We start from the raw sequence: 27,297 nt of genomic DNA, 5'->3' as shown, positions 1-27,297 counted from the left end.
TGCCCACAGTCTACGCATCCCTCCCAGTCGTGGGAGGGATCCCAACACCTCTATACTTAGGCCTGTCCTTCACGAGAGGGTTCACTGAGTCAGTACCAGATTCCCGATATCCCTCCACAGCACTGAGAACTCCAGGCAGGCCCCAGGGCCCCCCGCCCGACACCTGTCCCTCTAGCCCCGCCCCTGTCGCCTCCCTATTGGCTGCGCGGGCAGCGCCCCCTGATGGCACCGGGCTCTGATTGGCGAGAAGTTCGCAGCCCGCGGCTGGGATGGAGAAAATGAGTCGGCCTCGGGCGGGGTCGGGGGACCGGGCGGCGCCGAGCCGGACCCGCTGGACAGACGGTCGACCTGAAGCGGGACTCCACGCCGGACATGATGCGGCGGCCTGGCCCCAACGGCCGCCGCCCCCTCCCGCTGGTGCAGCTGGTGCTGCTGGTGCTGCTCCTCGCAGCCACCGCTTCTGCCACCAGCCACAGCCACAGCCCCCGTCCCAACCAGGCCGTCGAGGCTGCGGTGATCCCGGGCCTCCCAGCTGGGTAAGCACCGCTGTGCTCCCCTCTTTCTTGTGCCCCCTGCATCCAATAAGCCTGGTGCTTTGGGAGGCTCAGGACCAGCGGATTTAGGGGGAATCGAACCCATTTCTTCCGGGGAGGGGTGAATAAAAGAGCCAGAGCCCTGGGATTTATTAAGGCCCTCTGTTTTGTAGGGGTTAGAATCCGGGGGGAACTGAGACGGAAGGATTTCCCTCTTGTGTTTGTGATAAAGATGGATGTGGCTCCAGGGAATTCTAGGGTTTTTTCGGAGAAGGGTCCTAGTTTATATGGGGGCGGGGCTTTGAGTTCTAGGATGATAGATGGGTGGGGCCCTCGAGCTGGGATGGGGTTCCCCAAGTTTCTTGGGTGCTTAAGAAGGAAGAGTATGGGAGGTTATGAAGGGAGTTTGTGGGGGATTTGAGATGTCTTGGTTTTCTAGGGCTTGGGGTACCTGGATTAATTAAAAGGGACACTTGGGTTTTCCTAATGAGTTAAGAAGACGTGGACTTTTGGATTAATGGCGGAGGGGCTTGTGGGGAATTGTGCAGGCGGGGGGTTGTCCCTCAGGTTTCCCGAGGGTGGGGGATACTCTAGTGTCCTAGAATTAGGGGATATCAGTCTTGAATGAGGTACCAGTGATTTCAAGTCAATAGATCCAGAATTTCCTATAGATTTGGGGGTTATAGCCACCCTTCCTGTCTACGGTGACGAGATCGAAGGAAACAGTTTGCCCAGCACCCCCAACCCCCGCCCTGCAACCCTGCGCTCCGTTACAAAGGCCCTGGGCTCTGCTCCCGCCTCGGTCTCTGCGAATGCGTTTAGTAACCCGAGCCGCGCCGGGGGCGGGGCCGGGAAGGGGTTAACCCGGAGAAAAGAGGGGAGGGATAACGGCAAGATCCGGGGTCCCGGAGGTTCACACCCGACCGGCCTCCTTCCCCACTGGGTCCCATCCGTCTGGAAAGAGTCCACGCGCCCGCTGTCCCCTTCAGAGCGTCCTGTCATTGCCCTACTCTCGAGGCCTGCACGCGCGCCCTCGTCCCTCGTCCCCCTTAGCCTGAGGATAATGGATTTGTCTAGGGGGCCCTTGGTTGCGACGCACTTGCGTCGGAGCTGAGGACTCCTCTACCCAGAATCTGAGACCCTCTGGGCGCGGGGATTTCTCCAAGAACGACTCCTTCCTCCTGGTCAGGCGGGAAACTGAGGCCCAAAGACCAGGAGACGCTGACTCCAGGACACACGAGCATTCAAGGGCAGGAACAGGCTAGAACTCAGGCCTCTGGATTCCCAGTCCTGGGCCGTGGCTCCTTCTGTATCCCCCTCCACCTCAGCACTCTGTTGGACCCACAGTCGAAGGAGGACCTTCCTCCCCAGCCGCTGAGGCCTGTGGAAGTGACGCCACCTGTCGGCCACGCGCGGGATGACGGCTGAGTCCAGGACAGGGATGTGAGGGGAGGGCGCGGTTCTAGATTCCTAGACTATTCGGGCTGGGAAATGCGTTTAGAAATCTTTCGAGTTTTTTAAAAAATCGTTTATTAAAAATACTTTGACATGTGTTTTCCAATAATACCTTGCCGCCAAACACTTCAGAAGACAAATAAGAATCAGGTTGCTGTGACCTTCATCCTCAGAGTCTAAGCCAATTTGCCTCCCATTGTACTGATAGGGAAACTGAGGCACTGAGCGCAGTGCCTCAAATTGACCACAGGTCTGTTTAGAGTACCCTCACGCCTTATCTTGGCTTTCCCTCCCTTATCTCCATTGACCTCCTTTGGGGAGTTCTAGAGCTATAAGGGCCTGAGTGACTTCCACTTCTCTATTTATAGTGTTGCTGCTTGTCGCTGCTGTCCAGGCCGATCACACAGGAGGAGCCGCTGCTTCAGAGGTGGGTTCTAGGTGGGGTATAAGTAGGGGGTGAAACGGGGGTAGGAGCAGTAGGGCGGGGGGCCTACCTTCCCTACCCTTCATCCCAGCTGGAGGGCTGGATGCATTTGATGGAAAGAAGGACTCTGTCCCATCCTTCTCCACTTAGTCCCTGGCTGTCTCTGAAGCCTCCTGCAGGGTCCAGAGCTGCCTGTCGGAAAAGTGTGCAGGCCCTCAGCGGTGCCTGACACCAGCACTCCCATCGCTGCCGCTACCGAGCCCCAGCCCCAGTCCCAGCGTGAGGAAGAGACAGGTGTCCCTTAACTGGCAGCCACTGACGTGAGTGTGCGGTCCCTACCCTACCAAATGCTCAGGAGCTCCCAGCTCCACCACCATTTCCGGCACATTTCGCTCTGCTCCCTGGGTTTCCTCCTCCAGCTTGTTTTTTTCTCTCTCTCTCAACTTGTATCTCTGTTTCTATTTCTCCTTTTCCTTCCTATCACCCTCTCTGGGACTTCAGTCTCTATCTCTGTCTCTGTCTCCAAGTCCCTCTCTCTGTATTTGTTTTTTCTATTTGTCTCTTTCTGTCTCTCATTGTTACCTGTCTCTTTTCTTCTGTGTCTCTCCTCTCTCTCTCCCTTCCTCATCTATTTCTCCCACCGTCTTTGTCTCTGTTTCTCTCTAAGCCTCTAAAGAATGCTCAAGGCCTGGTCCCGGTAGAGGGATGGGGGAGTGGGGGCGGGGGGCAGAGCCGCTACTGGAAGACCTCCTGGCTGGGAGGCCCCTTCCAGCGAGGGAGGGTTGTCAGCCTAACCGCAGTGACAGCTCCTTCTCTGCCCCCTCCCACCCAGGCTGCAGGAGGCCCGAGCCCTGCTGAGGCGACGGCGGCCCCGAGGGCCGGGGGGCCGGGCACTGTTGAGAAGGAGGCCCCCACAGCGCGCCCCTGCCGGCCAGGCCCGGGGTAAGAACATCCGCTTTTCCTCCTCCGGAGGGGTGAAGGGGGGGTTCCGGGCCAGATAAAGCTGTCTGGTTCCCACGGTCCAGCCGCCGCCTGGCCGCCCCCCATTGTAGCTCAGCACCCCACCCCAGGACGCGGCCCCCTCTAGGGACCCTGGCGTCCGGTCGCGCGAGGTGAGCCCGGGACAGGACCAGACGCCGGCCAGAGGCGCTGACCCGCGGGGGTGGGGCGGGAAGCCAGGCGTCCGGGCTCCCCGCAGCCAAAGAGGGGGGCGCTGTCCTGTCAGAGGGTGAAGCCGAACTAGCCCAGACAACAAAAGCGATTGTGCGGGTTGGCGCCTGCCCGATCACCGAATGCCCAAAATTGCGGGGCGGCTAGGGGCCAAGGGCCTCCCCCTGCTTCCCCTGCTCCAGGGCTCCTCTCGCTCCAGCTCTCGCCCCTGGGCTAGCACACCTCCCAGTCTAAACCACCCTCAAAAGTCCCCCTCCTGCTGTGGCCTTCAGCCCAGATGTGTCCCCCTCCTTCCTAAAGTCTTCCAGATGTAGGCCTCTGGCCTGATGTGAGGACCCTCGCCCACAGCCTCAATCCACTGTTTCCCCTTATGCATTCTGACTTCTCCTACCAGGTGTGGGGGGTTCTGGCCAGATGTGAGTGCATCCTCAAATGCCCCCCAGCGTTCTGCCCACCATCCAGACCCCCAATTCCTTCATGTGCCCAGGTGCACCGACCCTTCCCTCTCTCAGATGTGCCACCTGGCCGCCCAGATGTGCCATGACAGCCCCCTGTCCAGATGAAGCCCCTTTCTCTGTTTCTAGGGCCAAAAATCAGGCCCTAGCCGCCCCAAATGCGGCCCCCACTTTTCCTTCCTCTTTATGGATTCAGCCCTGTCTGGGGGGGAAACGGCCCGCCCCCACCTGTTCACTTCCCCGCCGCTCCCCTGCGGACCTCATTCACTTGTTGGTGCTAGGTGGGGCAGAGGGGGCGCCCCCCCTCCCCCTGCGAATCTAGCGCCCAGCCTGCGCGCCTCTGGCTGCGCGCCCAGCCCCACGCGCCCCCGCGCGGCCGCTGGGGAGGGAGTGGTGGGGAGGGGAGGCCTGAGCGGGGGCGCGGCCGCCCTCCCCCGCGGGCGGGCGGGCGCGGCCGGGCCCCTCCGGCGGGCTGGGGCGGCGGCGCGGCGGAGCGCGGCGCTGCAGCCATGGCGGGCGGCGCGCGGCTGCTCTGGGTGTCGCTATTGGTGCTGCTAGCGCTGCTCGGGCCACAGCCCGGACAGGGCCAGCCGCGAGAGCGCCTCCGCGTGCGCTTCACCCCAGCTGTGTGCAGCCTGCGCTGCGTCCATGGGCCCGCCGGCCCCCGCTGTACCCCGATCTGCGCGCCCCGCAACGCCACCAGCGTGGACAGCGGCGCGCCCGGCGGGGCGGCCCCGGGGGGACCCGGCTTCCGCGCCTGTGAGTGCGGGGTGGTGGTCCCGAGGGAGGGTTTCCCAGGGGGAGGAGGAACCCCCGGGGATGGGGGAGACAGCCCTCCAGGGAGAGGGAGTTCAGAATCCCTGTGCAGCAGTGCTGGAAGATCTCTGGGTACTTAGGAAGGGAGCTTCAAATTCTTGGCTTTTGGGGTTGGGTCTTGAGAGTCCTGATCTGCAAGCAGTGGGGGTTCTTAGGGACCTGTGGCGTCCCACGTGAGGGGATTGGAGCCGACTTTCGTGTCTTTGAGTCAAAATTGAGAATACTAGAATTGAGGGCCATGGGAGCTTGAGGAAAGGGGGCCTGAGACTGAGTAAGGGGTCCCTGGAGACTAAGGGGGAGTTTCAGGGCCCAGTTTCTGCATCCATAGGTGGGAGGGATTAGGAAAGTTCAGGATGGGAGTGCCTGTGAGGAGGGTGATAGGGGTGAGAAAAGTGGGTCCAGAGAACTGAGCGGGGAAAGTGTTCATAGAAGGAAGGTTTCTGCAGGACCCTGAGTGGCAAGGGTCACACGTGGGAGAGAAATCCATATCGGAGGCCATGGGGCGGGTCGCCCCCTGGGGGCAGAGGGGACAAGAGGAGGGTGCGCATCAAGCACCAGTGAAGATTGGGAGCCCCCCAAGGGGATTCAGGTGAGGTGGGGAGATCGGGCCACCTGTTAGCCCCAGGGTGTGGGGGTGGGCGGGCTCTTGGGGTCGGGGCCTACCTGCTCCCAACTCCAGAGGCCCTCTGGAGTGGGGAGTGGGGGCCCCTGGCGCCGAGAACTCACCCAGCCTGGCCCCCAGCCAACCCAGCCCTGGCGGCGTGAGCTCATCTCCCGCCCGAGACCCCGCCTGCTGCCACTCCCTCTCTCCTCCCCTTTCTCCCTCCTTCCTTCACTCCCTCCCGACCCAGCCCCAACGCGCCCGTGCCAGGCGTCGTGCCCAGGCGGGTGCCAAACCCCTGGAGGCACAAGGAGGGGCATGTGAAGGGGGACTGACCTCGGCAGGACCCCGATGTCCTCAGCTCCTCACTCCTCCAGGGGCGTGAGGCATGGAGTTGGCCATACCTATCTAGCGGCTTGCCTAGTAGTGGGAGCCCTCAGGGAGCTGGGCAGGGGTCGGTCCTGCATTCAGGCCAAGAGAAGGGAGATAAATGCCCTGGGAGGCTGGGCAATGTCCCCCAGACCTAGCTGGATTACCACCACCCCCAGCAGAGACATTTCCTATTTTGGAATCTTGATTACTACTTAAGCTTCTCCTGGGCCTGCCACTCAATTAAAGACCCCTATTAGAGCACCCTGGAGTCCTGGCCTGGTTCCCCTAACTAGGGGAGCCAAGAGTCTCTGCCCTCAGACCCTAAGCCACCTCCCTACTCCCATCAACAGACTCCAGAGAACAGCCCCTCCAGTGAAGTTCCCTCCCTCCCATTCTTCTGATGTAATCTCCCCAAACTGTGCCCCTCACCAGAGAATTCTGTAGTGTTGTCCCTCAGCTCTTCCCCCTCACTCCCCAGAGAAGCCCCAGATTAAAAACCCTATACACTGATAACTCCACTCCCTAGCTGAATTCTTTTCCCACAAAAGACCATTTTCTTCTATTTCCAACCAAGTCCCACCAGAGATTCCTAATTCTTGTCTTTCCAAATCCTGGTCTTCCAGCTGACCCCCTCCCCAGGAACTTCTGATCCATCCATCTTTAGAGCACCCCAGAGTTGGTCTTGATCAGATGATTCCTCCAAGAGGACTCCAGACACTGTGCTCCCCCAGGCAGCCATTGATCCAAAGACTTGGGCACCTAATCCCTTAGATGGAAGGGGAAGGGTGATTCCACAGTATTTTAATCATCCCAGATAATTGAGGCTGTCGTTTACTTGCTGATAACTCCCAGGAATTCCACTTCTCTGTCTAAGCCTGTGAGGAGGGAGGTTGGGGTAAGGTTCTCAGCACCCTCAAACTGGCCATCCCCTAGAAGGCCCTAGAGTCCTGTTTTCTAGATAACTCTTCCCAGAAGGACTTAATGTACTCCTTTTGTTGAATGGGTGCCTCAGTTTCCTCTGAGCTAGGCTCCCTTTGCATTCCAGAAACCTTCAGCTGTCTTTAAACCCCAGAGCAATGGCCTCTAGCTGATTTCTTCCCAAGAGTCCAGTTTCTTTACCTTTCTAAATTTGAGAAGGCTCTCTCTATGCTTGCCTCTCTCCAGTGTGTGGTTCACAATACCACACACGCCTTCCTGAACAGCCCCGGCTGCCTGCCCCCTCCCTTCCCTCGGCACAGCTGTCTCCAGCTGTTCTCGGCCTCTCCGGGGGAGAAAGGGAGGGGGTGCCCTAGCAGGATAGTCCAGCCTTCTTTGGCTCAGCGGGCCTGGGGCTCCCCAAGGATCCGGAATGCGGAGCCACCGCCCTACCCCCGCCGCACCCCTCTCTTTGTTTACCCCGCCGCACAGCTGGCAGTGCCCCGCCCAGAGGTGGCCTGGGGCCCAGCGAGGGCGCGCAGAAAGGGGGAGAGGAGGCGCGTTCCCGCTGGTGGCCCCACTCCGGGGCTACTGGAGGCGGGAAGGCAGAGCTAGAACTCTGGAGCCGGTGCCAAACGGGAGATGGGCGGAGATAAAGCGCGGTGGGCGGAGCTGGGACGCCCAGATCACGGAGAGGTGGAGTGAGAGGGGAGGAAACGAGTGAGCTCGGGCAAACCAGAATGAGGAAAGGAGGCGGGGTGGGGCTAAGGGCAGCTGGTTAGACGCCTAGACAGGCGGAGTTCAGTATCCAGCGTGTAGAAGGTGATGTGGGCGGGACAGCAAAGGGGGCGTGGTGCCAGGGAGAGACCAAAATGTGGTTTTAGTCAATGCAAGGGACTAGCTGGGTCTGCGGGGCTGGAACTGTAAAAGTCGTAGCCGGAGGATGAGATGGGCGGGGCTAAATCGCTTAAGGAAAGCTAGGGTGGGCGGGGCTGGACCAGTGGGCGGGGATAGCACTGTGTGGGCGGGGCTGGTACACCAAGGACTCGGCCAGAAAGTGGGACTCCAGAGGGAGGGCGGGGTGACATGAAAGTGAATGAGAAGCCGGAGGACATGGCGAACCGACCCAGTGGGCAGAGAGCTATTCCACTGAGGTCTGGACGACTAGACCCAGCCAATGCAGGTGGCCAAGGATTGGTGGGGGTGGCACAACACAGCCCAAGACAGAGCGTCTTAGAACTGAGTGATACTTTTGAGGGTGTAGTAATATTAGAGACTGAGCTAGTTCGTGTGCGGTGGCTCCAGAATGCCTGCCAGGAGTGTTGCTGACCCTGAGGGTCCTCGCTTTCCCCCCAGTCCTGTGTCCCTTGATCTGTCACAACGGCGGTGTGTGCGTGAAGCCTGACCGCTGCCTCTGTCCTCCGGACTTCGCTGGCAAATTCTGCCAGTTACATTCTTCGGGCGCCCGGCCCCCGGCGCCGGCCATGCAAGGCCTCACCCGCTCCGTGTACACCATGCCACTGGCCAACCACCGCGACGACGAGCACGGTGAGGACAGTGCGGCCGGGGTCCCCTCCGACTCCTCTATCCACCACCTCGCCGTTCCTCCGACCTCCATCTTTCCTGCATTCCCCTGAGTACCCTTTTCCAGTGCATCCTTTACTCCATTCCTAGCCCTAACCTGTAAGGACCCGGGTAGACACCTCTTTGCCCTGCGTTGCCCCCCTCCAGGCGTGGCGTCTATGGTGAGTGTCCACGTGGAACACCCGCAAGAGGCGTCAGTGGTGGTGCACCAGGTGGAGCGTGTGTCCGGCCCTTGGGACGTGGCAGACGCCGAGGCAGTGGCGCGTGCTGAGGCGGCGGCGCGGGCGGAGGCGGCGGCGCCCTATACCGTGCTGGCACAGAATGCGCCCCGCGAGGACAGTTACTCCGACGCCTCGGGCTTCGGTTACTGCTTTCAGGAGCTGCGCAGAGGCGAAGTGAGAGGAGGGTGGTGGGGAGGGGCCCGGAGCGTGCCACCGCGCGGGGGCGCGCTCACCCAACACTTCCCCACAGTGTGCGTCCCCGCTGCCCGGGCTCCGGACGCAAGAGGTCTGCTGCAGAGGGGCTGGCGTGGCCTGGGGCGTTCACGACTGTCAGTCGTGCTCGGAGCACCTGGGTAAGCCCCAGGATATCCCCGAGGTGCTCGGAGCTGGGGAGAGGTGAAAACCCCACCGCTCGCGGTACTCTATGCACGGTTAAACTCGGTTGACCAATTAGCCACGCCTACCCCATTGTGGGGATCATTCCCAGTCTAGATCTAGCCATACCGCTCTAGGACTGCCCACTCCACTGTCTGACTTTGACTACTCTGTTGTCACTCCGCCTTTGTGCCATGGCCCCACTCATGCGTTTCTGGAACCTCCCACGTTGCCTTCTGTCAGACTGCCAACTTAAGACTGACCCTAAACTCAAACCACACCAAACACCTTTTAGTCCCTCCCTCCCCACTTTCGTCCCCGTCCATTCCATTGTTGCCACGCCTACCCACCCTTCTCCTCTCTCTACAGGGAACTCTGACCGAATGGGAGCCCCAGATGGTCCATGTCCAACTGGCTTTGAAAGGGTTAACGGGTCCTGCGAAGGTGAGCTGGGACCAGGTGGGAAGGGCGTGGCTCTAGGGCAGGGCCAGCAGGGAGTTCTTCCCTGTAGCCGCTGAGACCATCGATTGCTTGATCCCTGGCAGATGTGGATGAGTGCGCGACGGGTCGGCGCTGTCAGCACGGGGAGTGTGCGAATACGCGTGGTGGGTACACGTGCGTGTGCCCCGACGGCTTCCTGCTCGACTCGTCCCGCAGCAGCTGCATCTGTGAGCCACCAAGAGCGGGCTGAGGCTGGGTCCCATGTCTTGCCTTTTCCTCAGACCCCATCCCAGATCATCCTTGGGTCTTTAATTCCCTTAAACACCCCCAGATGCTTCCAGACTCCCAAGTACCCACGGCACTCTTATTAGATCCCTTTCAGACTTCCTGGACCTTCTTCAGCCATTTCTAAGAACTCCTCAAACCTTTGGATCCAAATCCCTTCAGATCCCCATACTTTTCTTCAGTTCTTCTCAGCCCCTGAAATCCCCTCATCTTCCTCGACCACCAGACCTTGTTTAGACCCTGAGATCCTCTCAGGTTCTCTCATTCATCCCTCAGACTCTCCTCAGGCCCCAAACCTTTCTTAGACCTCCAGACCCCTCACCTTTCTCTCAGGCCCTCACAGACCTCTCCCGAATGCACCTTGCACCCACCAAACCCTCCCTGGGAGCATTGCTCCACCTCCCAAATCCCCTAGTTCCGCTACCCTCCCAACCCCACCCTTAAGAATTTCCTCCCCCTCCCCCAGCCCAACATGTGATCTCCGAGGCCAAGGGGCCCTGCTTCCGCGTGCTCCGCGACGGTGGCTGCTCGCTGCCCATTCTACGCAACATCACCAAACAAATCTGCTGCTGTAGCCGCGTGGGCAAAGCCTGGGGTCGGGGCTGCCAGCTCTGCCCACCCTTCGGCTCAGGTGAGCGCCTCCTGCCGGGTCTACTCCTAGACTTGATGCACAAAGTGCCCACTCTAGGCCCAGCCCAAGGCCCGCCCTCAAACCCTGAGGCTCAGCCCTCAAACCAGATTGGGCTCTAGTCTTGGCCACAGGCCCCAGCATCTGGGATCTGCTACCTTCAGACTGGACTCCGCCCCAGGCCACACCCCATCCGTGGCCATACCCACTCCCTGAGACACACCACCTTGATGTCAGGCTGCGTCTCCTGAACACCACGCCAGCTTTGGCAGCTCCTCGCCCTTGAGACATGCTGCCTGCCCAACCCTGTCCCAAGGCTTTAGCCAAGCCCCCAGCTCCTGAGACAGTGCCTCAGCTGATACTCAGGCCTTGGTTCCCGCCCCAGATGCCCCTCCCTGAGACAACCCAATGGAAATCTGCCTTCTGCCTAAAACCAGACCCCACAAATAGACCTGACTGTTTCCTGGCCTGCATCCCAGTCTCTGTAGACCTAAACCAGACCCTGCCCTCAACCCCTGTTCCTGCCACCATCTCAAATAGGGAAAAATATCCTTGGTCCTACATAGCCTCTGAGATCTCTCATTCTTTGGCCAAAGTACCACCCTATTCCAGAATCTAACCCTGACATACTCCCAAGCCAAGCCCCAACCTCAGCCAAGGCCAGACCCCAGACTCCCCTGAGTATCTCTCTCTCTCATTGTCCCCTGCTCTCCTTCCATCTTTCTGCCCCTTTCCCTCTCTTTCCTGTTTCCAGAGGGTTTTCGGGAGATCTGCCCTGCTGGCCCTGGCTACCACTACTCAGCCTCTGACCTCCGCTACAACACCAGACCCTTGAGCCAGGAGCCACCCCGAGTGTCCCTCAGCCAGCCCCGTGCCCCACCCTCCACTCCTCGGTCACCCATAGGTAAGTTGGTTTCTGGAGGAGGGGGTGTTGTCCCCAAGGGGCTGCCCCAGCCCCATAGGGAAAGGAGGAGAGAGGAGCAGGGACACCCAAATCCAACTCTCCATTCAATGATACCCCTTCTTCACCAGGCTTTCTGCCCACCCATCGCCCGGAACCCCGGCCTCAGCCCCGGCCAGGTCCTGAGCTTCCCCTGCCCAGCATCCCGGCCTGGACTGGTCCTGAGGTCTCAGAATCAGGTGCAGTAGAGGGAATTGAGGGCGTTGGTGAGGGTATTACAGGTGGGGCCTTGGGGGGAGGCTCCAAGGATAGAACAAATAGGGAGGTCACAGTCCGAAGAGTTAAGGAATGGAGGGTTAGTGGTGGTTACACAAGAAGCTGGAGTTGGATAGGCTTGGGTTCAAGTTCTCTGTCAATTGGGCACGTCATTTCACCTCTCTGAGACTCAGTTTCCTCATCTGTAAAATGAGGATCATTGTGAGGATTCAATCAGCTGTCTCTAAAGTGTCTGACATATTGTAAATGCTCAGTTAATGTTAGATAAATAATTATTTTTCATGAGGACACTAAGGGGTATCTCAGGCATAGGATGGAAGAGCAAATTTTTAAAAAATGGCTACTAGGGTGGTATTATGGGGAATTCAGGCAGAAGGTCTGATGAGAACGAGCACGATAAAGGAGAGGATGATCAGAGGTGGAAGACTGGGCTTGGGGAGGGACATCCGTGAGGGTGTTTTAGGCAGAGGGTTTGAGGAGATTGTACTGGGATGAATGGGACAGAGAATTCAGAGATGGGTGACTGGACCCTGGCTGACTGGACACACCCCAGGTCCCTCCGTGGGTGTATGTCAGCGCAATCCCCAGGTCTGCGGCCCAGGACGCTGCATCCCGCGGCCCAGTGGCTACACCTGTGCGTGTGATTCCGGTTTCCGGCTCAGCCCGCAGGGCACACACTGCATTGGTGAGCCAGACAGATGGGGTGGACGGAGGCAGAGCTGGGGGGCTCTGCTTGGTCACCTCCTGACCAATCCCCTCTGTACCCTCAGACATGGACGAATGTCGCCGCGTGCCCCCGCCCTGTGCTCCCGGGCGCTGCGAAAACGCTCCAGGCAGCTTCCGTTGCGTGTGCGGCCCCGGCTTCCGAGCCGGCCCGCGGGCTACGGAGTGTCTGGGTGAGAAATCCGCCCCACCCAACTCCAGGCCTCACCCCTGCCCCCCCCTGCTGTCCAGGCCGCGCCCCTGCTGTTGTTGGAGAGCAGTTCCCGTCCTCCAACGCTTCCCCAAGTCCCCTCGGCCCTACTATTGCGGCCCTGGTCCCTGATCCCGCCCCCAGGCTAGCTCCCGCTTTCCCTTCAACCCCACTGCTGCCTCTTCCAGGCCCATCTGGCCCTTCCCGTGGGGGTCAGTGCCTGCCCTACTACTGCGGGACCTTTCTCTCGGACCGTATCCCTCGCCGCCCATCCCTTGGCCCCGCCCTCTCTATATTCCAGACCCTTGACCTCGCCCCTTCCAAATGCAGGACTAGCTCACTCCCGCCCCCAGGCCCCGCCTCTGTCCTACAACTGCCCAAGCTTGTCTCCTAACCACGACCCCGATTCTCACCCTGCCACATGCCATCTCTTTGCTCGGTCCCCAAAGCTTCCCTTTCTGCCTTTGCCCTGCTCAGGCTCTGCTCAACACAAGTTGCCCCCCTCACGGTTCCCCTCTCCACCTTCTGCCCTCTCCTCTCAAGCCCCGCCTTCGCCTTAAACCTACCCACTTCGAGCCCCTCCCTACCTTCCTTGACTCCCGCCCAGCCGGGCCCAGGCCCAAGCTTGGCTCCGCCCCTCCCCACCTCCCGGCGACGTGCGAACGGGAGGGAGTGTCTGCCCCAGTTTCAGCCTCCCGGTTTGTGCCCGCAGACGTGGACGAGTGCCACCGCGTGCCCCCTCCCTGTGAGCGCGGGCGCTGTGAGAACACGCCAGGCAGCTTCTTGTGCGTGTGCCCTGCTGGGTATCAGGCTGCGCCCCGCGGAGCCGGCTGCCAGGGTGAGGGACTGGCAGGGGCATATGGGAAGGAAACGTGGGGCAGGGCAGAGCGGCAGTGATGGGAGGGGACGTGTGGGGCAGGGAGAGACAGCAATGAGGCAGAGAGGCTGATTGATAGAAGACAGAGGCCAGGTTTTGAGAACCAGACGTACAGCCTAATGGCTTTAGAGACAGAGTGACATGGGAAAGGAGAGGCCAAGTGATGGGAAACAGTACGGCTGAGTCATGGAGGATGGAGATGTCAGTAATGAGGGACAGAGTAGAAGGAGGCCTACTGGTGGGGACTAGAAAGGCAGAATTCTAGGAGGCAGACAGGCAGCTTAATAGGAATTGAAAAGATAGAGGAATGGAGGATGGAGAGTTAGAATGATGGGGGGGCAGGGTAGCAGAATGTTGGAGACAAAGAGGAAGGGTGATGGAGGATGGAGTGCAGAGTGATGGGGACAAGTTGACAGGTGGAAAGTCAAAGCGATGAAGGTCAAGAAGGCAGAATGGAGCTTGGAGGGCATAAAAAAGATGTGACACATGCCCTTTGCCCTCCACAGATGTGGACGAGTGCACCCAGAGCCCGGGTCTCTGTGGCCGAGGGGTCTGTGAGAACCTGCCCGGCTCTTTCCACTGTGTTTGCCCGGCTGGCTTCCGGGGCTCAGCGTGTGAAGAGGATGTGGATGAGTGTGCCCAGGAGCCACCACCCTGCGGACCAGGCCGTTGTGACAACACGGCAGGCTCCTATCACTGTGCCTGCCCTGCTGGCTTCCGCTCCCGAGGGCCAGGGGCCCCCTGCCAAGGTGAGGGTGCTGAGTCCAAGCACACTCCACCCCCATTTGCTGTGGGTACTGGAGAGAGGCATGATTGGGGGCAGAGAGATGGGTGATGGGGCTCAGTGCAGAGGGATGGGAGGACTGAGTGGGAGGATCTGACTCCAGAGTTGTCTCCCCTTTCTCCAAATATTAAGGTGCCCTCTATTTTTCCTTCCCTTTTGGATGATAGTCTTGTGTTTGTGGGACCCTGAGGAGGGGGACAAATTGAGGCAGGAAGGCCACATACAGGAGGTGGTGTCCTGGCCTGGCAACTGGAGGGACCATTAATGTGGGAAATGGGGAAGGGAGTCTTTCCTCGTTGGAGGAAGGAGCAGTCCGGGCAAAGTCCAGGAGACTGCCTCCAGACTGGAATGCTGGGGTGGGTGGTGATGATAATGGGGATGGGTCCACGCCCCTTCCTCAGCCCCACTGATCCCCTCTGCCCCAGATGTGGACGAATGTGCCCATAGCCCCCCGCCCTGTGCCTACGGCCGGTGTGAGAACACGGAAGGCAGCTTCCAGTGTGTTTGCCCAACAGGCTTCCAACCCAACGCCGCGGGCTCTGAGTGCGAGGGTGAGGCCGGGGAAGGAGGGAGGACTTTGGATGGGTGAAGGGGGCATTGGGCCACTCCTTCAAGGCCACCCTCTCCCCTGCCCCCCAGATGTGAATGAGTGTGAGAACCACCTGGCATGCCCTGGGCAGGAGTGTGTGAACTCCCCTGGCTCCTTCCAGTGCAGGGCTTGTCCTGCTGGCTACCACCTGCACCGTGGCCGATGTACTGGTAAGACTAGGCCCTAGTTGTGACCCTGGACCTATATCATAACCTCTGACCTAGATCGTGATCCCTGTCCTGGACTAAAATCCAGACCTGGTCCATAACCTCCTGACCTGGACCTCAATCCCATTACCTGAACCATAACCCCCAGAGCCTTGACCTAGACTATGGGCCCCTGACCCAGACTGCAGTTCCTGACCTGGACCACAAACCTCGACCCTGAATGTGACTGCTTACTCTGTGACCCCTGAACCCTTAATTTTACTGTGATATTTGAACCTAGCTATGACCCCTGCTAACTTCTGACCACAACCCTGATAGCAGTTGTGACACTTGTGACCCTACCTGTCCCGATCCTGTGTGTAACCTGTGACCCCTGACTGCGACATTTAACCTAACCATAACTTCTGACCACAACCCCTGTCTCTGTGTGACCCTTGATCCAGTTTCTTTTACTGCTCCTGCCCCTACTCAGAGTCCTTTCCCTGGGACCTGATTGGGGTCATGATCCCTGGCCCTGACCCTGACTGGAGGCAGAATTCTGGACCCTGACTGTAACTCCTGACCCTAACTGGTCTCAGATCCTAGTCACTGACTCTGACCCTTTACTCAGCAGAATGTCATCCAATGATCCTGGTTTGGAATACTTGACCCTTATCCTAATTAAATTCTGATCCTGTCCCAGTCCAGAGTCCCTTCTCCTTACCCCAGGATCCTGGCACCGGGAGTTCCCAGAAACCCTGACCCACAGGACTCCCAATCTAATAATGTTCCCCAGAATCAAGGAACCCTGGTTTCCCCAACCCACTTCTGCCATTGAGCCGTCACCTCATGTCCAACCCAAGATACTTCCCACCAACTCTTCCAGACCCTCTGCCTCAAGGGGATTTGTCCCGTGAGTCCCTACACTGGACCCTTTCTGAAAACCCTGGTTCCCACAGATGTGGACGAATGCAGTTCCGGCGCCTCCTGCGGCCGGCATGGTCACTGCACTAACACGGAAGGCTCCTTCCGCTGCAGCTGTGCGCCAGGCTACCGGGTGCCGCCTGGCCAGCCCGGGCCCTGCGCAGGTGAGCAGAGTGGGGCAAGGCCCAGGGAGACTGGGAGTGTGTTCTGGGTTTCCGGGTGAAGCCTGCTGGGGAGGTGAAGCTGGACTGAGGGGCTGTGGGAGGAGCTTAGAAACCGGCCATCTAGAGAGAGGCTTGGGGACAGGATTGCCGCTTTGTGGGCGGGGCTTGGGCCACGGGGGCGTGTTCGGTGACCCCAGCACTATCTCTCGCGTGCTCTAGACGTGAACGAGTGCCTAGAGGGCGATTTTTGCTTCCCCCACGGCGAGTGCCTCAATACCGACGGCTCCTTTGCCTGTACTTGTGCCCCCGGCTACCGGTCTGGACCCCGCGGAGCCTCTTGCCTCGGTCGGTTCTCAGGCTGGACACGGATCCGGGGGAAGAGGAGGGGCGGAGTCTGGATAGCTTGCAGTGATTGGAAAGGAAGGGGCCTAAATCCGTCGGAGGGGTGGGGCTTGCAATGGAGGGAGATGGTAAAGGCCTTGAAGCCAGAAGGGCGGGAAAAGAGCAGTGGAGGGGCGTGGCCTGGGAGGTTAAGCAAAGGAGGAGGTGGGCCCGATTTCCAACGTTGTCCCTCAGACGTGGACGAGTGCAGCGAGGAGGACCTCTGCCAGAGCGGCATCTGTACCAACACTGACGGTTCCTTCGAGTGCGTCTGCCCTCCGGGACACCGTGCCGGTCCAGACCTCGCCTCCTGCCTGGGTGAGAGGCCCTGCTGCGGCCTCATAACTTCCCTCCCTCTGCCTCCCGTCTACTTTCTCTCTTACCTTCTTGTCTGCGTCCCCCGCCTCCCTCTCCTGACCCTCCTCTGACCTCCTTGACTCCCCCACCTTTTCTCCTTTGCTTCCCTGCCCCTCCTGTTTCCCCCATCTGACCTGCCCTGCCTCACCCCTCAGACGTGGATGAATGTCGTGAGCGGGGCCCAGCCCTGTGCGGAAACCAGCGTTGTGAGAATTCTCCCGGCTCCTACCGTTGTGTCCATGACTGCGAACCTGGCTACCACGCGGGTCCTGAGGGCACCTGTGACGGTGAGACTACTGCCCCCACACACACACCCTGTGATGAGTTGCAAGAGTTGGTTCCCTCACGGACTTGGGGGGAGGGAAAGGGACCCCAACCAATGCACTTAACTCCCCGTCTCAACTCCAGAAATAAGCCACCAGTGTGTCCTTGTATTTTCTTGTGGTGGTCAGGTGAAAGGATGGGGGAACATCTCTCCTATCAGGAACCAAGCCAAGCCTCGCTTCCAGAAGCAGCCCAAGCCCCCTCTGCCGGTTGAACACAGTTCACATTTTGGGTCCTACCCCAGTATGACATTTTCTAACTGTTAGCCTCCCTCCCCGTTTCCAATCTGATTAAAACTACCTGTTTCTCCCCCTTCAGGCCCCTTCTCTTTGGACCTACCCTTTTCCCACCTTCCATCACTCACTACTTCCCGCTGTCCCTCCAAAGAGGCCCAACCCTGGCTGTCCTGGAACCCATCCTTTCCCAATGCAAAAGGTTTTTCCAAGCACTCTTAAGCTCCACCCTCTTTCCTCAGACTTCTCCAGAACTTGGGAACTACAGGCCCACAACTTTGTCTCTGCTGCATCTTCACACCACCCCTTGCCTATTCTTCTCATTCTCCATGCGTTCCCACCCCTCACCTCCCAGCCCCTCTGTCTCACTCCCCCAGCAAGTTCACGCAGGGCCCTGGTCAAGAGAGGAGGCTAGGACTAATCTATTATTTTGGATGGAGTATGGGTCAGCATTTTGTGGACTAAATGAAATGACTGTGGGCTGCCTTTGCCTCTCTGGTTGCCAGACCTCTGACTCATGGTAGCCTAGTATCAGGGGCTCTCATTTGCTAATTCCTCAAGAATGCACTAAGCACCTGCTATGTGCCAGACACTGTGGGCACAACAGGCGATGAGTCAAACAAAATTCCTGTCCTCATGGAGCTAACATTCTGGGGGTAGGGAGGTAGGATGAGGAGAGACAATAAATATAGTTAAATTGATTCAAGATTCATTCAGCCAACAATTTGGGGGCACCTGGTGTGTGTCAGGCAGTTTATGCTCTGGAGATACACTGGGGAACAAAGACATAAGTGCAATTCCCTGTCCTTGTGGAGTTTGATTTCTAGAAAGGTGACTGACAGTTGGCATACCAATAAATACGTAGACATAATATCAAGTTTGAGGAAGAAAATATAACAAAATAAATGGACAGAGATGACAGGGCAGTGGGGGGAAGGGCACTAGGAGGGCTGACCAACACTTGAGTGAAGTGAGGGAGGAAACCAAGCAGATAGCTGAGGGAAGAGATCCCTGACAGGGAACCGCAAGTACAAAGGCCTTGAGGTGGGACCATGTTTGGGCTACTTGAGAAATGGCAATGAGGCCTTAAGAGCTATCACCATTCTTAATATTTACAAGCCCAGACTTCTAAAATACCAGAGTCATAGAGACTTCTCAGTCATGGAACTGGAAGCGGCCTTGGGAACTTGTGAATCCAGGCCTGTGATTCCCCTGTCTTTCCTTCACCCTGTCCCTACTCTTACAGATGTGGATGAGTGCCAAGAATATGGCCCAGCAATTTGTGGAGCCCAGCGCTGTGAGAACACCCCTGGCTCCTACCGCTGCACGCCGGCCTGTGACCCTGGCTACCAGCCCACGCTGGGGGGCGGATGCCAGGGTGGGTGTCCATCGGGCAGTAGGTGATCTGTGGAGGGGATAGAAGGTCCAGCAATGGCCTGACTGTCTGCTGATTGCAGATGTGGACGAATGCCGGAACCGGTCCTTCTGCGGGGCCCATGCCATGTGCCAGAACCTGCCTGGCTCCTTCCAGTGCCTCTGTGACCAGGGCTACGAGGGGGCGCGGGACGGGCGTCACTGCGTGGGTACGGGGCTCCAAGGGGTGGGTGGGGACAGAGGGTGGGGAAGAGGTTGGTCAGGCCCTGCTCCTCTCCATAGATCTGAACAATATGAACTTTGGGGGTATGGAATTTAGACCTTGGAATATAAGATCATCTTCATGTCAATCAGGAAATCCTCTTCATTCAGATTTTATTTTGGGATGCTTAAAAAATTCATGCATAAAGCACATAAAATGCACTGATCTTAAGTGCACATAAAATTTATTTTTCCCTAACATTTTTTGAGGACATTTTCTAAACATAGAGCAAATTCAAAGACCTGTGGAATGAACATCTGCTCACCAATGACCTATATTCTGTTATTATCATTTTATACTTGTTTCCTCATAGATCTATCCATGAATCCATATAACTTTTTTGGATAGATTTAAAATTAAATTGCAGGCATCAGTACACTACCCCCTAAATTTTTCAGTATGCATATTATTAACCAGAGTTCAATATGTGTTTATAGTTATTTTCATTTGCAGTTCATTTTACATACAGTGAAATACATGAATCTTAATTATACATTCTCTAAATTTTGACAGATGCCAACACAACAGGCTTTATTTCTTTAAAACCATCAAGTCCTGGGATATATTTGAACTGCAGGCACACTTGGATCCAGGAATTGTAACAAGGCTACTCTTTCTCTTAGTTCTGCTTTTCTCTGTTGCATTTGTTTTCAGGCAGACTCTCTTTTCACAATGACAATAGTGGCCCTAGCACCTCTGGTTAACATCCTCATCTTGACAGCCCTAACTACAGAGGGAGGTTCTTTCTCAATATTTCCAGCCAAAGTCCCAGGACTTGCTTTGATTGGCCCAGCTTGTTCACTGAACCAGAGAAATCAGCAATCTGGTTGGCCATGCCTAGGACTTGTGCCCACCCCTCAGAGTAGATGTAGCTCTGTTCAAAACACATGGGTTAAAAATGGAGGAGCAGAGGGCTCCCAAGGGAAATTCCAGGTTTGTCACCAGATGATAAGTGGGTCTGAGCCATTAAAAATACCCATTATATTTGAAAGCTCAGACTTTTAGACCTTTGGAATCGGAGAAGTTTACCACTATTGACTCCCCTGTTGTCTCCTGCTCACAGATGTGAATGAATGTGAAACACTGCAGGGTGTGTGTGGCGCTGCCCTGTGTGAGAATGTAGAAGGCTCCTTCCTGTGTGTCTGCCCTACCAGCCCCGAGGAGTTTGACCCCATGACTGGACGCTGTGTTCCCCCGAGGACTTCTGCTGGTGAGACTGATGTCAGTGTCTATTTAACTGATGGTTGATGCCCCACAGAAAAATAATGTGGTCTACCATTCCTGATGTGGACAGCTATCATCAGTTAAATGCCATTGTTTTAAACAAGAAGAAACTTCAGAACACATGGGTTATCCTGGGTACTGGGACTCAGTGTGCAGAAGAAGTAGATCCTGGCCCTGCCTGACTTTACCAGATTCCTTTATTCAACAGACATTCACAGGTCATCCACTGTGTTCAGGCCCTATTCTGGGCACTGGGGACACAGTAGTGACCAGGGAAGACCACTCTGCCTTGAAGGGGCTTATAATCCAGTGGGAGCAGACAGAGATATCACCAGACGGAGACACCCCAGAGAAATCAGGGCTGGGATAGAGGAAGCACAGGCCAGAGGGAGTGAGCCTGACATGGAGAAAGGCTACCGGGTTGGAGGTCTCCAGAGCAGGCAGGTGTCTGCCCCAGCCTGAGAGAGGGAGGACTTCCTGTAGGAGGGGATGTCTGACCTGAGAGCAGTAGGATGAGTAGAAATGAGCCAGACCAAGTGGGTGAGGGAAGAGATTTGGGTAGAGAACAAGGGCAAAGACAAAGGCCTGGCAAGGCAATAGAGGGTCTGGCATATTGGAGGAACTGAAATAAGTTCCAGGTGGCAGACTTTACAGAGCAAGGGAAAGGGCGGGGAGAGATGAGGCTGCAGGAGGAGCCCAGCGCCAGGTCACACTGACTCACCATGCTCAGGAGACTGGACTTGCCTGGCACCATGGAAGGGTTTTGAGCAGGAGGTGGTTTAATCAGACTTTGAATCTTCCTCTGGCTGCCATTGGAGGGGGTGACCCTGGGTGCTGGGAGACAAGGCAGCAGGCTGGGGCAGGGACTGGGCAGAGAGGACAGGGCTAGACCAAGGTGGGGGCCATGGGTGGGGAGGGGAGGACAGGTGGGAGAAACACTCATGAGGTCAAGTGGACAGACTGTGGGGCTGCCAGGGTTGGGGGGAGGTGCCCTGGCCCAAGCCTAGGTTTGGGGATGAAGACTCTGAGGCCTGTTTGGGACACATTGAATGTGAGGACTCAGGGACGCATCTAGGAGGCCAGGGAAATTTCCTCTCCTCCTACCTAAACTGCAGTTACGATAATGAGCCAGCCACCTCGGACAGTGTGAGGTAGGGAGGCAAGAGGTACAGAAATGACAGCGGGTGAGACTGGGAGAAAGGGGCAATGACAGAGTGGAATCTTGTTCTGCCTAATGGCTGGGAGCCCTCTGGGCCTCTGTTTCCCCATTTATAACATGGGGACTGGAGGCTCAGCCCACACTGGCTAAAGCCCCTTGTCTTCTCAGGCACATTCCCAGCCTCTCAGCCTCAGGCACCCGCCAGCCCAGGTCTGCCAGCCAGGCCACCCCCACCACCCCCAGCCCGCCGGCCTAGCCCACCTAGGCAGGTCCCTGTGGGCAGTGGGCGCCGGGAGTGCTACTTTGACACAGCGGCTCCGGATGCATGTGACAACATCCTAGCACGGAATGTGACCTGGCAGGAGTGCTGCTGCACTGTGGGTGAGGGCTGGGGCAGCGGCTGCCGCATCCAGCAGTGTCCGAGCACCGAGACAGGTGGGCATGGGCTGCTGGGTGGACACAGGGCTGAGGGTTTGGGTAGAAATATGTGGGCATGGGTCTGGGACAGGGGACACATTTGGACATAGGTCTGAGATACTAGTACTGCAAGAGCAACAGTGAGCTGTCAGCCCAGTGAGCATGAAGCTGAGAGGTGGGCACAAACAGGCATGAGGGTTGAAGACTTGGGCAGTGAAGGGTGGGCATGGGGCCAGAGTAAGCAGTGAGACAGGTGGGCATGAGCAGGGTCCGGGCTGGGACGCAGGTGTCTGGGCTCAGCCTTGTCTCTATGTGCAGCTGAATACCAGTCCCTGTGCCCCCATGGTCGAGGCTACCTGGTGCCCAGCGGAGACCCAAGCCTCCGGAGAGGTGAGGCCAGACTTTAAGCCCTATCCATCCTCAGCCCCCCAGGCCCATCTTCGGCTCACCCTATCTCCGTTTTCTTTATCTCTCACCCTATCTCTTTTTGTCTCCCCCAGCCCCCCTCACCCCCATCTTCTGTCTTCATCTTTCCTATATCTACCTCTGGGTCTCTGCTGCTTCTCTCTCTCTTCCCCTGTCATGCCTCAAAGCCACACACTCCCTCCATCCAGCGCCCCCCAAAACCTGGCCTGCTCCCATTTTTGTTGATGGGGTTGGTACCTCTGACCATCCTTCCTGTAGATGTGGACGAGTGCCAGCTCTTCCGAGACCAGGTGTGCAAGAGTGGCGTATGCGTGAACACGGCCCCAGGCTACTCGTGTTATTGTAGCAACGGCTACTACTACCATGCCCAGCGATTGGAGTGCGTTGGTACGAGCCCATCTTCACCATTCCCCAAGGGACTTTTTCCCAACCCTCGACAACGCCAGCTGCCCTCTGGAATGTGGCCACTACCAGCAGGAAGTCCTTCCTGGAGTCTAGACTTCATTTATCACTGTCAATGCTTTGGGGAAAGGGTAGAGGGCTGCTTCTTAACCACTCCCTCCGTGCCTCCCTAGATAATGACGAGTGCGCAGATGAGGAGCCGGCTTGTGAGGGCGGCCGCTGCGTCAACACAGTGGGCTCTTATCACTGCACTTGCGAGCCCCCGCTGGTGCTGGACGGCTCACGGCGCCGCTGCGTCTCCAACGAGAGCCAGAGCTTCGGTAACCCCACCCCCAAGCCCGCCTCACCCTGCCCAGCCGATTACGCTCCGCCCCGGCACCACGCATGCCGTCCAGCCCCTCACCCAACCATAAGCCCGCACCCAGGCCACGCCTTCGCAAAGGCCACGCCCCTCGAGCCTTATTTAGTCTGCGTGTCTCCTAGAGGCCCGCTGTCCTGGTGGTGAAAGGTGAAGGTTTTAGAGGAGACTGCCACTTGCTGGCCTTGTGTACACGTGCACGTTGCTTATCGCCTCTTGGACGCCAGCTTCCTTTGTGAACATGTGGATTGGCAGTAGCCCTACCTTATAGGGTGGTTGTGAGGAATTTTATTTTTAAGGACAGAACGGAACTGGTCTTACTAAGTACTAAAGACGTGTTTCCTATTATTTCCCTGTATATCTCTGATTCTTTATACCTCTCTGTGGGTTTCTGTCTTTAGGTTTTTCCATGACACTTTCTGGGTCTATCTTTGTTTCTAGGTCTGTTTCTTTCTCTCGCTGCATTTTTGCTTTCCTGTTTTTCTTTGAATCTCTGACAGTTTGGATGTGTTTGTCTCTATTTCTTTGGGTCCTTTCTTTCTCTTTTTGCCCAACTGACCCAAACTCTCTTCTCCCACTTCCTGTTCCTACAACATTCCCCCACACCTTGAGACTTATTCAAACAATGCTGAGAGAGGAAAAAGAACTGCCCGAAGGTCACACAGCCTTCCAGAGGCCAGGCTTGGATAGAGCCCTCCTAGACCCTATCCCCCAGCCACTGGAAACCCTCTTCTCTCTCTCTTCCTATATGACAGCCTCATGCATGCCAGACCAAGCCCTATCCTCAATCCAGAACTTGGGAACTGCCTCGCAGGGCTTCCAGGAGTCAGATCACAGCTGATATGGGTTTGGTGATAGGCAGAGGGTGGTCTGGGCTGCTCTAGCAGGGGAGCAGGCCAAGCATTTGGGAGGATCCAAGTGCGGGTCCCACCCTGATGCGTGCTGTCTCTGCCCTCAGATGACAATCTGGGAGTGTGCTGGCAAGAAGTGGGGGCTGACCTCGTGTGCAGTCGCCCTCGACTTGACCGCCAGGCCACCTACACAGAGTGCTGCTGCCTCTACGGGGAGGCCTGGGGCATGGACTGTGCCCTCTGCCCCGCCCAGGACTCAGGTACTGTCTCCTGCCTGGCCCTCAGAGGCCCTACCCCACAGGCTCCAAATCCAGGCCCTCAGGTCTCTTAGTCTTAGACCCAGCCTTAGACCCCTCAAGTCTCCCCAAACCCAGCCCCTCAGACCTGTGTGTCCCAGCCCATCCCTAAATCTTGGTCCCTTAGTCCCTAAGTCGCATCCCAAAGACCTCCCAGTCTTATCAGCAGGTCCCATAGTTCCAGTCCCATGCGGCCCTGAGGTCTGGACTCTCAACCCTCAACTTTTGGTATCCAGAACCCCAAAACAGCCCATGATACCCCATCCCCCAAATTCTGGACCCTTACTCCTCCAGTACCAGTTACTCAGACTCCACCATCCTGGCCCACAAGTTCTCTGGTCATAGCCCACAGGCCTCCAAGTCCCAGTGCCTTGGACACCAACATCCAGGTGCCTAAGACCCCAACACACAGCCCCAGAGATCCCCAAGTCTTAGCTCTTAAAACTCCTGAGTCCCGCCATCCTCAGCCCTTGGAAACCCAGTCCAGCCCCAGGCCAAAAGACCCCATCCTCAGTCCTCAGACCTTCAGGTCCTGAGTATCATATCCCTTTCATGCATCCTGGCCCCTCAGACCCCCAGTAGCAGTTTCTGGAAATTCCCAGTCCTCGTCCCCAAAACACCTTCATCCCATTTCTGTAGGCCCCTAGTCCAAGCTTCCATGGGACCCCCAAATTCCAGCATGTTGGACCATAATTCCTAGCAGCAGTCCTTAATACTACTGACCCCAGCATCTTGGAATTCCAGTGTTAGCTCTTGGACTCTCAATTCTGGTTCCAGAACCCCTGATCCCCACCATGCAAGTTCAGCCCCCTCCTCTGAAGCCCCTCCCATGCCTCAGCCCAAGGCCCTCCCTCCCTCTCCTCTGGGCTCTTCCCACAGTGGGGACATGAATGGTGTGTGTAAGGCAAGCAATGGCTGACTGTTAGGCTTGGCTCCTGTTCACAGATGACTTTGAGGCCCTGTGCAATGTGCTGCGCCCCCCTGCATATGGACCCCCGCGACCAGGTGGCTTTGGACTCCCCTACGAGTATGGTCCAGACCTGGGTCCTCCTTACCAGGGCCTTCCGTATGGGCCCGAGTTGTACGCACCCCCCGTGCTACCTTACGACCCCTATCCACCGCCACCTGGACCCTTCGCCCGCCGGGAGGCCCCCTATGGGGCACCCCCCTTCGACATGCCCGACTTTGAGGATGATGGTGGACCCTATGGCGAATCTGAAGCTCCGGCTCCACCTGGCCCGGGCACCCGCTGGCGCTATCGGTCCCGCGACACCCGTGGCTCCTTCCCAGAGCCTGACGAGCCACGTAACAGTGGCGGCTATGCTGGTGAGCACTGAGCGCCGAGTGATGGGCTGAGATGAGGAGTGAGGTGTGCAGAGATGGAGACAGGGAGGACGGGGGGAGAGAGATGCAGAAACAAAGAAGCCAGGGGGAGAGACAGGCTCAGAGAGATACTAAAGCTCAGATACATTTGGAGAGAACAGACATACCTGTAAACCCACCAAGAAAGGTGCGGATAGAGGGAAAGCTAGGTAGAGCAGAGTGAGGTACGCCTCCTGGCCCCACTGCATCCCCCACAGTCCTGGAGTGGGATGAACTATTCAGATGGGGATACACCGTGCACCCGGCCATCCAGTGAAAAGGGACTGAAGGCACGGAGTCCATTACACACATGTTCCGCAGGCGCCCTGGCTGGGCCCTATGAGGGGCTAGAGGCGGAGGAGTGCGGGATCCTGGACGGTTGTGCCCACGGCCGCTGCGTGCGGGTCCCCGAGGGCTTCACCTGTGACTGCTTCGACGGCTACCGCCTGGACATGACCCGCATGGCCTGCGTTGGTGAGGGGACTGGCTGGGGCCAGCGTGTGAGGAGAGAGGGTGGAAGCCCTGACTAGATCTGGGTGCTTAGGGCCAACCAGGAGGGAGCAGGAGGTGATTCTAGCACTGGGGCGGTGGGGCTTGCCTGACAAAAGTGAGGTCGGGCTGCCGAGCTTGACCCCAGGACTGGGGCTGGGCTTGAAGCAGGGCAGGAGGGTAGAATCCTGCAGGTGTGATGTCTGAGGACTCCCAGTGCTGCCTTGGGTAATTTACTTGACCTCTTTGGAGAGCTTCAGTCTTTTTGGACTTTCAATCCTAACCATAGTCTTTTTATCTGTAAAATGGGAATATGAATCATGTCTGCCTAGTTTAGACAGTAATAATGCAGAGTGGTTACAATCGAGGACTCTGGGGGAATCGAAGAAACCTCAGACTCAGTCCAGCAACTTGCTGTGTGACCTGGACAAATCACTGTCCCTTGCTTGGTTTTTCTCATCTGAAATGACCATAGTCATCGAACCCATTTCATAGAGTTACGAACATCGTTAATGTTGATTTACAATAACACTGAGGCCTGTGTAGAAACCAAGGCTCAGAAAAGAGAAATGAGTTCCCCAAGGTCTCACAGCTGAGAAATAGCAGGGGGCTGGGCACTCAGAGTCTTTGAGAGCTGGTTTGAGAACCCACTGGGCAGAGTGTGGGCTTGCTGTGTAACACTGGGCAAAGGGCTTCCCCACGCTGGGCCTCAGTTTGCACGTATGTAAAAGGTGATCACAGAACCTACCTTGCAGGGTTATTAGAAGGATAAAGTTAATACCAGTAATGAGCTGCACATGTCTTGCTTAAAGTAAGCATTTACTGTGGTTGATGCTCATCAGTATTACTTTTTAACAACAGCCTAGTGACCTAGGGGCTACTGTACCAATCTTACAGAACACTAAGCTGAGACACAGGGAGGTTAAGCCACCTGCCCAGGCTCACACAGCCAACCTGTAGTGGCCAAATTCGACTCCAAACCGGAGGCTGCGCACCGGCACCCCTCGGCCCCAGGAGCCTCAGGGGACAGAGAGGTGGGTTCCTGGGTCCCCAGCCCTGAGTCGCCATGCTTCTTGTACTCCCCTTCCCCAGACATCAATGAGTGTGATGAGGCGGAGGCAGCCTCCCCGCTCTGCATCAACGCGCGCTGTGTCAACACCGATGGCTCCTTCCGCTGCATCTGCCGCCCAGGATTCGCACCCTCGCACCAGCCTCACCACTGCGCACCTGCACGGCCCCGGGCCTGAGCCCCCACCGCCCTGGGCCATAGACCCCAGGCCGCCCTCCTCGCGCCTGCGCACACGGGTTTTCAGCCGTGCACACGCTCTTGCCCGCTTGCGCGCATGTGCACAGGGATGCAGGCCCTGACAGAGCACCACGGACGGACAGACAGATGGAAGAAGGGACACCCTTGCTGCTCCCGTCACCCCAACCTCTCCTACCGACGCCAGAGGCCCAGGCCTAGCCCACGGTCCCCTTCATATTTCCACTCCTTTTTATAAAATTTTTCAATTAAAAAGTACCTATTTTGTA

General features: G+C 57.4%; 1 protein-coding gene across 6 annotated transcripts; it reads left to right on the top strand.

The window, feature by feature from the left end:
• Positions 1 to 254: 254 nt before the first annotated feature.
• On the top strand, positions 255 to 27,297 carry LTBP4 (latent transforming growth factor beta binding protein 4). Of its 6 annotated transcripts, none has more exons than XM_074314301.1 (33): positions 255 to 536; positions 2,357 to 2,415; positions 2,592 to 2,732; positions 3,245 to 3,354; positions 8,098 to 8,289; positions 8,473 to 8,720; positions 8,797 to 8,899; positions 9,291 to 9,365; positions 9,467 to 9,589; positions 10,114 to 10,278; positions 11,030 to 11,179; positions 11,308 to 11,415; positions 12,006 to 12,137; positions 12,223 to 12,348; positions 13,078 to 13,203; positions 13,749 to 13,991; positions 14,452 to 14,577; positions 14,666 to 14,785; positions 15,721 to 15,849; positions 16,069 to 16,194; positions 16,426 to 16,548; positions 16,743 to 16,874; positions 18,391 to 18,522; positions 18,602 to 18,727; positions 19,844 to 19,990; positions 21,332 to 21,598; positions 21,899 to 21,970; positions 22,265 to 22,393; positions 22,582 to 22,728; positions 23,725 to 23,877; positions 24,859 to 25,239; positions 25,597 to 25,749; positions 26,857 to 27,297. In XM_074314301.1, the coding sequence occupies exons 1-33, from the start codon at positions 270 to 272 to the stop codon at positions 27,009 to 27,011; spliced, it is 4,986 nt and encodes a 1,661-aa protein (XP_074170402.1). In that variant the 5' UTR covers positions 255 to 269; the 3' UTR covers positions 27,012 to 27,297. The 6 variants fall into 6 exon arrangements, with proteins under 6 accessions (XP_074170402.1, XP_074170404.1, XP_074170406.1 ...); XM_074314302.1 differs by having other exon boundaries at positions 361 to 536; positions 2,582 to 2,732; XM_074314303.1 differs by lacking the exon at positions 14,452 to 14,577.

The sequence above is a fragment of the Rhinolophus sinicus genome, linkage group LG11 (genome assembly GCF_036562045.2).
Source record: "Rhinolophus sinicus isolate RSC01 linkage group LG11, ASM3656204v1, whole genome shotgun sequence".
Taxonomy (NCBI): domain Eukaryota; kingdom Metazoa; phylum Chordata; class Mammalia; order Chiroptera; family Rhinolophidae; genus Rhinolophus; species Rhinolophus sinicus.
The sequence above is the reverse complement of the archived record's forward strand: the minus strand, read 5'-3'. Positions and strand labels throughout refer to the sequence as shown.